Consider the following 15,293-nt stretch of genomic DNA (forward strand, 5'->3'; position numbering starts at 1 on the left):
TGATTTAAACCTCACTTTGGGGTGTTTTATTTTTTTTTAAATTCCAATGTGACCACTTAAGTGAAATTCTGGCTCTCTCCCCAACGTTCGGATCAGGAGCTGGACTCCTAAGGCGGAAATACCTGCTCGGAGGTGTTGCCAAGTAGGCTGCTGTGGGCGAGACTTGATTTAATAGATTTAAACAGAATTAGATAGCGAACGCAAAGATGCCACATGTTCAGTCCACTGAGAAAAGTCCACCAGTGCATCCGCCAAAAATGTTTCGAGGAAAGTCTTCAGTGTTTTCTTCTTGGTTATGTGGCCCACTGAATAAATGCCCTACCAGTAAATTCTCGCTCTGCCCATAAACTTTTTATTTGGATGATCATATATTTAAAAAAAACATTTTAAAAAAACAAAACAAAAAAAAAACCAAGATTTATAATAGAAAGGGTCACAATTAACAGTGTTTGCAGTTTGAGGTGTCCTGTGAAGTTTTACAGATGTCTCCTTTATAATGGCGCTCTATGGGCCACAGGGGAATATTCAGTAAATAAAGTCAAAACAACACATACGCTATAAAATAATATTTATTATTGCATAACCTCAACAAATAAGTATGGTATAAATGTCAATTAAAAACACCAGGGCTTATATTCACATTACATTTTAATCTTTGCTTTTTCTCAGAGCTGCTCAGACCTTCCAGCCCACGGTCGCTATTTTGGATGAAAGCACAGCGAAGACGGCACAAACAGATGTGATGAGTTAACGAGCCACACACTGCTAATCAGCTGATTTGTGCACCCTTGCAAGAGAGATAAATTGTCTCAACCTTTCTACATTTTATTACATGCATCAAGTCTGTTTTTAAAGAATTTTTCAGTGTAAAAAAAAAAAACACCTTGTCTGGTTTCTCAGCACAAATTTTGGTTCTGAAAGGACACTTTCGCTCACAACACCACATCTCAGTCACGATGTGCTGAGAGCCAAAAAAGCACCAGATAAAAGTGGATCCATCTTGTGCGTCTCTTCAGTATGGGCTCTCAGTACTGCCAGTGTTCAAACCTTTGATTCATCTAGCTTTAAAAGCTGCTTATAATATTTTTTTTCCCCCAAATGAACACACAATCCATGTATTCTCTCTGACGCAGCTTCAGGGCTGGAGCCGGGCACTTTCACCTCATCTCTGACTGTTTAAAGAGCTGGAAGAGCTTTTTTGTCCTTGTTGTTTTGGCGTCACAAGATACATTTCAAGCATGTGACTATCGAGTACTGCAGTTCGCTCTAGCTACAGACATCCTAACTCTGAAAATAACATAGAATAACAACACGCTTCTCTTTTCTTGTTGCACCACACATACTCTCCCTCTCCTTCACGAATAGTCAAACACATGAAATCAGCTAGATTTCCTGTTTTTGTTTTTGTTTTTTTTTTGTTTTTTTTACCTGGAATATATATAAACAGCTTATATAACTAAATGATTTCTAACACCATTACTTTAAAAAAAGAAAGAAAAGTATTGTCCACTAAAAACATTCACTTCTTTAGAACATCCAGCTGTGCAGGATTTATTTTTCCTTCTGAAAAGGCTTTTCAATGGTTCAATTTCAAGAAAACGTGTTCCTCAAGCAGCTCTCAGTCGTAATTGTCAGAATCATTTCCAGCCACAGGGACCCTCATGTAACATGACCACTCACTGACAGAGGTAAAATATTCAGAAAGTAACAAATGAACACCTCATGTTAGAAGATTAAACAAGCTACAGATGTTTTGTGTTTTCTTAGAAAAATAGAGGCTACATTGTAAGATACAGGTTAAGACTTTATACACAGTGGACATGGAGACCACGTACAACGCCATCAATACTGCAGTATCGGCAGACCTAATGATGCCCTTTTCCCGCAGAACATGATGAGTATCAGCTGGTGTTTGTCTCCGTTGTCTGCGTCAACAGCTGCCCTCCACATGGCTTGAAGCAGTGACGATTTCCAGGAAAAAGATGTCCGCTGTTTGACTCCATGTGACTGAGGGGCCTCTTTCGACTCAGGTATGTCACCGGGACACATGGCCGTTGAGGAAGCTCAGTGTCAACGTGTGCCACATTGTCAGATAATGAGCTACTGATTGGGGTTCATATGCAGAGGCTTTTTGAAAATAGCTCTGGGCCACAGCGTTCCCCCTCCCCCCCCCCGAGGTATTAAAGCTTCAGTCAGTGCTACTCATATTAAGCACTCAGGCTAGATATTATCACAAGTCTGCGATCTGCACGTTAATAAAACCTGTACATACATTTTACACGTGGTTAATAAACATTCTTTATAAATGTATTCCATGTCGGTCCGCTTAAGGCCTCAGTGTCGGAGTATAGACGGATTTATGTCGCCTTTGATCAAAGCTTTTTGTAGTTAGTAATACAGCCTGAACAGGTACAGTCCTGTCGGGTCAATCCTTTTCAGAGTCTTCTACCTCCATTGTCTACCTCCTTTTCCTAGGTCTGTCGGCAGTGGCGGCACTGTGTCTCCATGGTAGGAACATGGGTTTGGCGCGTGTGTTTATGAAGTGTTTATGAAGAGCTGGTGTATTTCTGGCTGGAGCGGGAGCTGGAGCGGTCGAGTCCGTTCCCATGACAAGAGCCCTTCCAGCGTCCCCCTGAACCTCGCTCATCCAGGGGAGATGTTCTGTAGCACCAGCAGCACAGGCAAGACTGCGCAACACACACACACACACACACACACACACACACACACGTGAAGTTATTTTCTTTCCTGTGTTTGCCAATAATATCATGTTTTTAGGGTCTGTGTGAGCCCTCTTACCTGGAAGCAGTTTTTAAACTTCTGGCTGACAAAGTAGAGGGCAATTGGGTTTATGCAGGAGTTTAATGAGGCCATGTTGATGCCGATGTAATCCATCACTAACAGGAAGCTGGCAGAGAGGGGGACAGCGTTTACAGTAAAGACCACAGGAAGTCACAGAGGGGAGAACAATGGGCTCGCACGAAGTTTGCAGTGCATTCGCGTCGCTCGCTGCTATCTGCATGCCTACCTGAGCAGTTCACAGCGGTTGGGGTCATTCTGGTCGTAGATTGTTTTCTTCAGAATACGGCTGAGATGAAGGGGCAGCCAGCAGAGAGCAAAAATCAACACCAGGCAGAACACCGTCTTCGCCACTTCCCTCCGCTGCACACACGAAGACAAATATTGATGCTCCTAGTAGTCCTAATAGTTCCTCCATCTTTCCGAGCCTTACGGTTACAGTGGAAATGAATGTGCCAGCAGACATCTGCATTCATACCTGTTTCATGTGGTCGTTGAGTGCGATGCGCATGCCTTTTTTGCGGCTAAGCATCTCACAGGACATGAGCGTGTAGAAGATTCCTGTGCAGGCCAGCGGGAAGCAGAAATAGAAGCCAAACAGCCACCAGTCTTTCACATCTTGGTAGAACTGGAGAAAGAAAAACAAAGACTGTGTTACACATCCATCGAATACATGTACACTTATCCACAGAATTCATCCTGTTGCAATGCTACTCAAGGCAACTCAGCTCAATGTAACACAACGCAACGCAACGTAAGGTAAGGTAACCGCACAATCCCTAACCTTGAAGATTTTAATTTATATAAATGTCTGTTCAGTAACTATCTATAGCTGAACAAAGTAACCAGTGAGTAAGTAACCAGATTGAGCCTATGGCTGATGAAAGCCCTTGTATATTAAGTATTCAAATGGAACTGGATGTCTGTGGAAGCAGTCTCAAGAAAAATCAAATGGGGCAAAGTAAGTGACCAGGAGCAGTTTGTCAGCCAGGAGTGGTGGGTGGACTCACTCTTTGACTCACTTATGCATCTGTGTGTGTAGAAGCACACTGTTTTTTACTGTTTCAAACAAAGTAATGACAAACAAAGAATTGAAAAATGGCTACAGACGATGATTTGGATGTCTGGGAGCTGAGCTTAAAAAAAATCAAAAACAAGTGCTGTTGGTGCTTTACCATTCTCTTTGGGTGCTGCCAATGAGAACAACACTCTGGCAATGTTTTAAAATATTTTTAAAAAACGGTTTAAGTCGTTCAGAACTGACAAGAACTTCTTTCTTAAAGCCATGCGCCCTGCTCTAAGGCAGCATGATTTTAGTTGGTTAAGGCATGAGGGTTTCGGATGTGGTTCTGGATTTAATACAGAGACCAGAGTGTGAAATTTGTTGTAAACATGTTAAATTATGTTCAGGCTGATCTTGGTTTGGCACAGATTTTATTCTTATTGTATTACTTGTTTGTCCTTCATGGAAAACTTGGATGAATTGAGAGCATTTCCTTGATTCAGACAAAATACCCGTTCTTTTCAAAGTAGTCCACTGGCTCAGACTGAATTATGTCTTTTTCCTAAGAACAAAAAGCTCAAAATTATGATTCACTAATTCAAATAAAACAGATTTTACATGAAAGGAGAGTTCAGCTTCATGCTTTATCTCAACCACTTCCTGCACCTCCCCCGGACTCTTCTGGTTCTGATAAACTAAGTGTCCACATATTGGAAATGTCTTTGCAATTTATGTCTTTCCGTGCAGCTGTATGAACATACCATGAATATCATGAGAAACATGTTCAGATGATTTGGAGGCAGTGTAGGACATTTTTTGGAACAACTGCTTGTCGGCAGAGCTTGAAAAAGAGGAAACAAATCCTGATTAAGGAAACACATTATTTGTATTGTTGCTGTCCGGCGCTGTGCTTTGAAGTGGGCCACTCTGTTCTACTTAGTATCAGGTTGAACTAAGTCCATACCTTGGAGGTGATACGCATCTGTGCAGGATATTTTGACCATATGCCTGTGAGAAAATAACAATATAACATGCAATCCCTGTAGAATGCTTCGAATTGACATGACTACAATCTATGCCAAGCTCAAGTCAGCCTGACTATAAATCTGGGGCAGCGAGATGTAAGTGTCCAGATGTTTGAGTTTATTGTGCTATCAAAGTCATTCATTTCGTTGTTGTACTCCAATTTATTTCCATGTGAATTTCGCCTGCCTGGCAGGTGTCAGAAGTGATTCTTTCGCCAAGCTAACTACGTGACTGTAGGAAGCACTGTGAGTCAGTCCGTCACTTACTTACTGGATTGGTACAGATATTAATAGTGTCAAGAGGATGAAGCCAACTGACTTTGGTCATCATGAAACATCATCATCAGATCAAAGAATGTCAAGTGTCCAAAACTTTGGATAGCAAATGACCTGCAATGCCTGCAAGATTAATGAAATCCGTCAGCCTCAACTGCTGAGGACTCAACTGCAACTCAGATGTTTACTTCAACATGCATAATTTGAACTACTAACATTACTAAGACCAGAAAAGCGAAAAAACCCTTAGGAGTCCAGGGTATAATTGGCTGTTTTTGACTATTTTTGATTATACCATTATATTTCTTCTTAAAAACTATTTACCTTGCCTTGTTTGGTGTCATTATTTTCAGCACAACCTCACATGTGTGAATCTACAGTTATTTTTTTCATTTTGACAGACTGTATTAACACAATGGACCTGAAATCACAAAAAAGCATAAAATCCAAGTAGGAAAAAGTTAGATTTGCTATTGTGATACCACAATCTGTTTGATGAACCAATTTTATTACTTAAAATGCAAATACAAATTGTTGTTTGCTAAAATTGTGCATAAGTTTTTGAAATGTACAAAGTTATATGTAACTATTTACATTTAAATGCAGGCAATGCCTCAAGCTCAGGGCTTCTCAGCTCTCCTGCCTGTTTCACATTCAGCGGTCTCCTCCTTGTTTTGACTCACAGCACAAAAAAACGACTACACTACAAACTAAACACACTAGACCAAACACTATATGACACACTAATTATGCACTCCAAACACACTATATGTAACAAATCTCTCAACTCTCAAAACTCGCCACCTCTATCACTGTCTCTATTTATAGTCTGTATCTCTGTCATCGTCCCTCGCACAGCTTCCCCCGTTCCTCAGCAACCAAATCACATGATTTATCATATAATTTTGTGATTGGTTGGTGCGGTGCCTTTTTCCAACAAAAAGAACATGTTTTTTTGCTTGCAAACACTTCCTGCTTGCGGACACTTTCGCGAGAGCAGCCCATTTTTATCGCTTCTTCCTGCACCAAACGTGACGGAAATGTTAGCGAAAACATGTGGCGGACAATATTTATCATGACTCCGGTTTTACTTGGCCTATCAACACAATTTAAAAAGTTGTATATAGTTTGAAGGCCGCATCAACACATAAAGTCGGAACTGAGACTCACCGAGGCTCCGTCTCGGTGCTACAACATCTTAAAACAGTCACGTGATTTGATCATGCCGGCATGATCGTTGACTCTTAAGGGTTAATGAGTTTTGTTAGTAGTTGGCACCTACATTACATCTGACAAGGCCTTACAGACCTGCAATTCGTATTTATGGCAGTGGTGTGCTCAGAAACTGTGGGGGGCACAAAATGTTAAATCTCCACATAATGTTGCTTTAAATGACAGCATGCTAACTCACACAACTAGGAGGGTGAGCAGCGTAAAGAAAAACCTGCCAGATATTAGCGTGTTGACCCTGTCACTGCCAGCATGTTAGCTTGTTAAAGCTAGGGTCTGTAATGTTGTCAGAAACACATTTTGTTATACTGGGTGAAATGGTCCTATCCTGAAAGTAGTCAATACATTATGTATTCAGAAAAAGGAACGAAAATAATCAGACTTCTGTGGCAGCTGCAGGACTGAGAAAAAGCTGACCAATCCGTGCTATTTGGCCCGAATAGCACAGATTGGTCAGATGCCTTTGTGTCTGGTTCTGCCTGCGCCCCCCTCTGTCCCTCCCTCCTACGCGCGTGCAGACGTTACGTTTCACTGATGCCAGAAATATTCAGCACACTCCTCTGCATTAGCCCAATGCTAACGTTAGCTTCTTTGTGTGTTGTTTTTAGCCATGAGAATGGCTAATGAGTCGGCCCAGTTTCCACTGGATACGGTCCGCTGCGTTGTGGCTCCGATCCGGTTTTACTCCGCCTTCTGGCCGTCCCCACCAGATGTGGTTTGAGTCCGCCATGGCGCAGTAAGGTAACCGCTGTCCTCACGACGTGTGCTGGTGTCAACACTGAGTGTTTTATTTTGAAAAGTAACCGGATGTTGTTTGTTATTTCGGCACTTTACTTCCTATCTGCTCCGTGCTAAATTCAGCTGAATTGCTGCGTTGTGCTCCGCCATCTCCTTCTCCCTGCTGAGTCCCACTGCCAGATACACGTTCAAGTTTGTAGGGGCGTGGCTTTGGACGGAGCACTGACGGGATGGGGGAGGGCTTAGAGGAGGTGCCACTTTCAAATCTTGCTAGCTCACTTGCTAGCTCTCCAGGACTGTAGACCCTAGCTTTAAGTGCCCATTACAGAGTACTTTTTTACTTCAATATAGATGATAGATATAGTTGCTAGTTACTTACTGCCTGAAACCTTTATGTACAAAACCTCTATTAAGATTGTAAAATATGATGTATTGTCATAGGTGTTAGAGGCAAAGAGATGAGGAATTTGAGAACATGCATACAGTAACATCCTTTGGATGGTTGCAAATAATAATTTCACATGACATTACAATCCGATCACATGATTCATACATGCACATCGCTATAAATTGTGACACAGAGCCAATACTTTGCCTAAACAATGTAAATACTTCCTCACTGCTAACAGGTTACACTTCTAACAAGGTGCCTACCTTCATGAAGCTGGTGGTCTGCTCTGGATGCAGCAGACACACGCGTAGCTTGTTGCCTCTGTATGGCATCTCCATCATGTCGAACGCCAGCGCCTCGGGGACTGCGAGCAGCACAGCAATCGCCCAGATCAGAGTCACCTCCACGGCTTTCCACAGAGGGATCCCCATCCCCTTCACCCTGCTCCATGATGTCACGGCATGGTAGCTACACAAACAACACACGCACATAAACACACTATCTGTTTCCAGCATGAATCTTTGTTGTTTGTGTGCGTAGAGTAGAAGTGTAATCACCGGTCAACACTGAGGGCACAGAGACTGAGGACGGTGATTCCCACTGAAGCTTTCTGTATGAAAGGCATCAGCTTACAGACGTACACGCCGAATGGCCAGTCCTCAGCTATCAGCTGTGAGAGAAAAAATAATGGGGCAGACAGAGAGAGAAGACGTTTGTGATTAATCAGATCGAGCAAGTGTCATCTACGTAAGAACATGGACAGACCTCTTCGAGGTTCATGCAGGGGTCCTGTCTTTTTTATTATTACTGCATCAGCTAAAGCCAAAAGCAACAAGACAGTGTTCCTCCTCACTGCTGAAGTCATTTACTCAGGGGGTATAAAATCAGTTCAGCATCAGGGCAGAACCTTCAACAACAAGTGAATACTTTGTTCTCCTCAACGTTTTATTTACCGCCATGTTGCTTGTAACGCCAGGTGAACCTTCGAGGCAAGGAAAACACAAATCACAGTGACTGTTGCTTAGATCTGATGGATAAAATGCAGCACAGCATTCAAGCCCAACCCAAGTGAATCCAGTCGGCTCAAGAAAATAAAACAAGTGTCACGTATTGTTTTCTCATTTTGTTTTTAGAGCGTCTGACTGGCACACAGTAATGGTTCCAGGGCGACTCACACAATTGGCAGTGACAGTCATTTACACCCGAGCCAACTGGAATTTCTCCCCCCCCCTCACATAAACAAGAAGAGTGAGGAAAACAAAGACATAGTTTCCCCTCAAATCCCAACACTCAAGACGGCAATAGCTCTTGGCTCACGTCTGCCTTTATTGGGTTTCTTAGCTTGAATTATCCCTTGTTGTCGGGAGTTAAAAAGTCTGCAGAGTGTGCTGGAAAAGGGAAATGAAGGAAACCACACAAAACACACTGACAGGGACCGCAGAAGTAAACTCATAAACAAACCACAGCTAACCTCGGAATGTGCCAAGGAAGGCGTGGCGAGCGGCTCCCTCACTGTGAGAGTGCAGCGCAGGGAGATGGTTTGAGATTAATGTCATCCTAGTTAGTCACAGGCAGAAAGATGGGTAGTAAATTAAATTAATCTGAGGTTATGTTCTGTTGGATACTTTATCATTTTACACTGATGAAATAGTGAAATGCATTTGCTCTAATGGCTTAACAAACTTATGAAAAGTCATCATCAGATCCGAGAAAGTGTGTGAGTGAAACAAATGCAGTCAGACTGACACATGGGATGAATGTGGTTACCTTGAACACATTGATGGGGATGGCGATGATGATATAAAGCAGGTCCCCCAGGGCCAGGCTGCCAATCAGGACGTTGGGTCCGTTCCTCATACACTTGTTCTTGTATATGATCCTGAGCAGCGTGGAGTTACCGATGATCCCCACCACGAAGATCAGGCATGACACGATGGTGTTCACGTACTTGAAGGCATACTTGATCTCTGTTTGCTTTATGCACATGGGGGGGAAGGAGCCCCGTGGTCGGGATGGCTGCAGGGGCTGGAGAGGGACGGTGGCGTTGTTCTTGGCGGGTTCCGAAACTTCAGGGCTGCCCTGGGAGTCTCGGACGAACCGAGAGGCTCCGACCCCAACAACCAACAGGAAACACAGCAGAGCGATGGCCCTCATCCTAACACGAGCAGCACTCAGAGGCACAGAGCAGTCAAAAAACACACACTTAGAGGCAGGCACTCATATTCATACCCTCACACACATCCACACACTGGGCTGTCGAGGGGGCCTTGCAGCGTAGTTCTGAATCCGAGCTGGTTTGTCCTGTGGAGAGAGCACACGAACCATTAGGTTTGACATGAACACAAGCACAGTAATATACTGTATAGATATGTTTTGTGTAGTTTTGTTCAGAGAACCATGGTTGCCAGAGGACAAATCCTACTGGCTGTGATGATCCCCTGACTCTTTCTGTAGTGCTACCAGCAGGTCAAAGTTTTCACTTGTTTATCATGTGTAATATCATCTACTCAGTAGAATGGCTCAAATTTATGAGCAAACATTCTTGGTTACAAGTGGATGAACCTCAATGGCAGGTGAATTTCCAGCTTTGTCTTTCTCTCAAACATCGTCTTTTGAGGGAAATTAGTCAATGACTGTTGGATGGATTGCCATCAGATCTGGTACAGACATTCATATCTACCTTAGGATGAGTTGTTTCTTTGTTGGTCTCTCAAGTTCAGCGCAATCTTCGGGTCAAAATTTCGTTCTGTCAAATACTTTGGATCAGGTTTTCCCACAGTTGGCCCCTCATTAGATTTTATTTGGCCTTCCAGCTGTTTGTAGTATTTATTTGTGCAGTAAAAATGCTCTTGAAACATGTAGGATCCCTAATAATGAATGATTTTGTATAATCTAACCATGGCAGGCAGAGTAGGAAGTCAGTTAATTCAACACTGGCTTTGGTTGAACATGTGCCTTATAATCTGTCCCTGATATTCAGCAGTGCAAATTTCGAAGTGTTATAAAAACATTTTTAATTCCAACTTCTTTTTGTAAACTTTTGGATCAGTTAATGTTTCTTATTATACGTCAATAATATTTTATATTGATTGATTTATTGAAGTCCGTCAAGCACTTTAAACATCAGCTCTGTTAATTGCTCTTTTTAAACAATGTGATTTATCTGAACCTATATTCCTGTATACAATAACTTAACAAATGTGTTGCAAAAGTAAATTAAAATGTATTTTGGATGCACCTTAACACAGTTGATTAATTAATAACGCACACCAGTGCAACCTGTGTAAAAAGTTACTCTGGAGCCCTGACTTGGGATCACAGTACTACAGTTGCTCAGAGAAGCAGGAAAATTATTTTTTCTAAAAGACTTAGATAACATTATTTTGGCAAACGTATTTTTAACATTTAGTCAGAAAATATTTTAAATCAGACAGAAACTGGATCACCAGTTGCCTCTCAGATCTTCCATGCAGTAACATTTAGTAACCCAACACAAGAGGTGTTTGCTTTTTTTCCACGGTCCACCATGAAGTTACAGTTTTGGCTGTCCACAGGGGAAAGTTTGGGCGCCCCAGCTTTAAAATCCTATCAGCCTCAGCTGTTATTTGTGTTTAGTGTTACCAAATGTTACCATGCTCACAAACTAATTTACGGTCAGACAGCATCTAGCTCATTAACACAACATTGCAGAGCAGTAAAATTGAATTTTGAAAACATAAAAATTAGTTTGACCATAACAGTTTTATATTTGGTGAACTAAGAACAAAAGTATCCACCACACCAGGAGATTGATTGCCTTCTATTCAGGCAAATGGAATAGTGACGACTGAGGTCGTAGGTCGGACGAGGAAACGGCACTTCTGTGAGTCCAGTGTGTGTGTGTGTATGTGCATGCATGCTTGTGTGTTTGTGTGTGTGTGTGTGTGTGTGTGTGTGTGTAATAGACGACACCAGCTAAGTTCTGAGCCTCTGAAGAATCACGTGTATCCCCTAGTTTACCCTGAGGCACTGTCTGGATAAATGGGCTTATTGATGATGGCGACGATTTCATCAGGGCACACTATCACACACACACTCACACCCACCAACCCACACACACACACACACAGACATTCACACACACACACACACACACACACACACACACACACACACACACAAACATATGTCATAAAAAAAAGCTCTGAGCAGATGTGCAAACTTCTCGACACTCATAGGTTGGAAAGGTATGTGTACAGTTGCTTAGTTTACTTTTTAATACTTTGTTATCACATCCTCGAATATACTTCACAATGACAGTCACACACACACACACACACACACACACACACACACACACACACACACACACACACACACACACACACACGCACCCACACACACTCTCTCTCTCAACACAACTGGCATTCATCGCTTCATTCTGCTTCGAAGCGCACAGAGGCTCATTCTGTTCCAAAACACAAAGACACAAAATCACATGGATGAACTCACACACATATCACAAGAAATCAGTTTTGAACAATTTGGCCAACATCCATACATATCCTCTCCATCATCTGAACTATGCCTTTGTGTTACATGACATGGTACCTCATTAGAGCCATGTAAGAGCACGATTGTCCGATCTAATTTGAAAGCTGAATTTGAATTGGCCCAACCGTCTTAATCTAATACATTTGGCCTGGAAAATGTCTCCGACCTTTAGCTCCGCTGGCTCAACTTCATAGGAAGAAGCAGAGGGAGGTGGAAAGTTGGCGAGCAGCAGAGTGGAAGTAAAGGGGATACTGGCGGTGGCTGGACAAAATGTTTGTGTGCGGAAAAAGTGTGAAAAAAGTGCAAAGAAAAACAGGTCCAGCGTGGCAATTCAGGAGGCTGTGATTGAGATGCATGACGGTTTGATCTACTGTATTGTTTATTAGAACAATGGGAGGAAATGGAAAGACAGGCAGAGTCAGCAGAGAGGAAAGAGCGAGAGCTGAGGTACAGTACAATGACCGAGGGGACTTTTATCCTGAGGTTGTGTAACATAGTAGTAGCTCACTACACAAAATTGAATTTATTGGTGGTGAATAAAGTACTCAGACCAATTTTACTTCCTCCCCACTCTCCGGGAGTTATCAGAGTTATTACATTAACACTGTTGTTCACAGCTCCATCAGCTCAGTCGTACTCCAATCTTTGCTAGGTGATGTAAAATACGTCATTACCCACCTACCAATGTGGGAAAGTTGCCAGATTTTTTTTTTTTTTTTAAAAAACCCAAACAAAAAACAAACATTTATGTGTTGGTGATACGTTCAATCTGCATTATGTGTACTCAAATCTCAAATAAAACAGGTGTTCATTTATATGTAAAAGCTCTGCACTCCAGGTCCCAAGTACAAGTCTTGCATTTAAAATCCTCCTAAGTTCAGTGTAAGTGTACAGATCAAATTCTCTCTGATGCACCGACCAGTGTTTAAGCGGCAGTGTGCTGTGGCTGCTCAAGGTGGAGCTAGTTTGAATTTTTTTATACAGTTTAATCCGGAGGTCGATTAAACATTAGTACATTTAATTGAATCCAAGTACAATTCTGAGATACTTGTACCTTACTTGAGTATTTTCATTGTCTGCTACTTTATACTTCCACTCTCCTACATTTGGAAGGCAAATATTATACTTTTTCTCAGCCACATTTATTTGATAACTTCAGTAACTTGTTACTTTGCAGATTATATGTGGTGCCAGAGCCAAAGCAACACTTTTTAATTATATATATATACCACTGATTCTGATTAACAGAAAAATGCTGAATATCTGATCTCATAACTGGTCAACCCCTTGTATGCAGTATATACAAACACTGAATGTATAATTTACTTGTATTTATAAATACGTACAGAAAATTACTTTCGACGACTTCAGTGCATTTAAAATTGGACACTTTTCAACTCTAAGCCCAGGTGCTATATGTAGGAATGTGACCAAAGTAAAATCATTCCATGATATCTTTACTGTTACTCAAGTACAACATTTGGATATTTGTTACAGCACCGTTAGGATCCTTTAAAAAGTGTAAGAGGATCAATCTGGGTGTGGAAAGAATAAACATTTACATATTCAAGACTTGTCTCTAATCTTTGCTTTTTTTCTTTTAAAATTTCTATTTTAAACTTCTAACATGTTCTCAGTTGACCAGCAAGTTAACCAAGACGTGAATCTGGAGTAGAAATGCCTCTCTGATGAAGCTACAGACACCAGGGACAAGACAATGGGCTCCAACCAAACACTGTTTTGTGATGGGGCACAAGTCAACTGGGGACTAATCTATAACTATGTTGTATTGAATAAGCTCTGTATTTGTTTATTTTATAAATAGTCCGGCTTGGAAATGTAACTAGATTGTCTAATGTAATGTAGTAAAAATTAGAATGGTAACACTGAAATTGCGTTCACGTGGATACACTCCACCTCTGTTCAGTTGGATCAAAAACACTTTTTTTGAGGACACAACTCAAACATTAGCCTGCACAGTGAAGCTAATACTGCCCACCAGGACCCAACTGCACAGTCTGACACAATATACTTCTGCAATTCGTCCTGTTTGGTGTTGTATTGACATGGCATTGTATTCCTGTTACTTTGTCCCCCCGCTCCCACCTGTGTCATGTGTTTTTCATGAAAGGATAATTTACTGATGGCTCTGAATGAGAAAACAACAGGTTTCTGCTCCACACAACCCTGGCAGTTGAACTTTACAGCCTCATTTTTCTTTATGAAAGTGAGAAATGTGGCTTTGGTGCCAGTTCCCTGTAGTTTAGCGGTCCTCTGGGTGAAAGGATCCAATAAATCCTGTCTGTATAGGACAGAAGGCAGGGGAACTGAGCATAGCTTCATTTATTTGATTTAGCTTTCATGTGTTATGGCAATATATAGAGCCATCCATCAAGTGCCACAGTTTATGGCATCTTCAGTGCTCTGCTGGATGCCTGCACACTTAGCATTAACTTTGAGGATCAGCGTAGACAGATCGTCGCTGCATCACTGCGACGACTGGAGCTGCTACAAAGCGGGCCTGCTTTTTTCTTTTCTTTTTTTGTTTTATGTTCGCATGAAAACCATATAATCCCGCTATGAGATCATCTCCCGAGACGCTCCGGTCCAACACATCCACTTTACACAGCCCGTAAAACATTCAGCAAGTCCGGGATAAAAGGCTGATAACGATTTAGAGGCGGTAAATATAAAACACGACATGCAAACGGGTCGGCCAGTATGAATGAAAGAAATGACGCACACTCCTCATACTACATAAAAGTCTTCTCCGTTTTGCGCCAGCCGAGGAGTCACTAACTGCAGTCATGTGTCTGCGGTTACTTGTGCGCAAAGTGCACACAGTCCAACTCCTTTACTACTCACAAGTAAACGCGACAGTTAATTACACGAGCCCTGCCGCGCGAGCTTACCAGACGGCGGTGTTGGAGTGACGCTCTGCTCCAAGGTTCCCGATCGATATTCCAGCAGAGTTTTCTGCGAACTGCCCTGGTGCCTTTAGATTAAATGGGTAATTTTCTCTGGTGGGTTTCCCGCAGTGAAAGCGCACAGTGTGTCCAGTGGCTCCCGCTGCGCGTCAAGCTCCTCTCCGCTGCTTCGCTCTGACGCACCGGGAGGACTGCGAGGGGTTTTATAGCCACAGGCCGGGAGACTGCGAGGACAGCCAATCATCGTACAGACACGAGCATCCTTCCCTCTCCGCGCCAGAGGGGGACACGCGGACTCTTCACGTACATGAAAGTCTGCAACGATGCTCCAAGTTCTGGTCTTTCAGCTATTTGAAACAAACAAACAAACA

At 42.3% G+C, this 15,293-nt stretch overlaps 1 protein-coding gene across 1 annotated transcript; it reads right to left on the minus strand.

The window, feature by feature from the left end:
* Positions 1-551: 551 nt before the first annotated feature.
* Positions 552-15,087, minus strand: LOC119007920 (endothelin receptor type B-like). The gene is made up of 8 exons (XM_037077882.1): positions 14,908-15,087; positions 9,230-9,763; positions 8,020-8,132; positions 7,726-7,930; positions 3,278-3,427; positions 3,029-3,162; positions 2,800-2,908; positions 552-2,687 (listed from the first exon to the last, which is right to left on the minus strand). Exons 2-8 carry the CDS (start codon positions 9,614-9,616, stop codon positions 2,547-2,549), a joined length of 1,239 nt encoding a protein of 412 aa, XP_036933777.1. The 5' UTR covers positions 9,617-9,763; positions 14,908-15,087; the 3' UTR covers positions 552-2,546.
* Between the last annotated feature and the right edge of the window lie 206 nt (positions 15,088-15,293).

Source organism: Acanthopagrus latus, chromosome 18 (genome assembly GCF_904848185.1).
Source record: "Acanthopagrus latus isolate v.2019 chromosome 18, fAcaLat1.1, whole genome shotgun sequence".
Lineage (NCBI taxonomy): Eukaryota > Metazoa > Chordata > Actinopteri > Spariformes > Sparidae > Acanthopagrus > Acanthopagrus latus.

Excerpts from the sequence above, each read along its gene's own strand:
- LOC119007920 (XM_037077882.1), bottom strand. The coding sequence starts at position 9,616 with ATGAGGGCCATCGCTCTGCTGTGTTTCCTGTTGGTTGTTGGGGTCGGA. Across the intron at positions 3,428-7,725 it reads AGACCACCAGCTTCATGAAG|TTCTACCAAGATGTGAAAGA; the intron begins GTAGGCACCTTG and ends TTCTTTCTCCAG. Across the intron at positions 2,909-3,028 it reads AACCGCTGTGAACTGCTCAG|CTTCCTGTTAGTGATGGATT; the intron begins GTAGGCATGCAG and ends CCTCTCTGCCAG.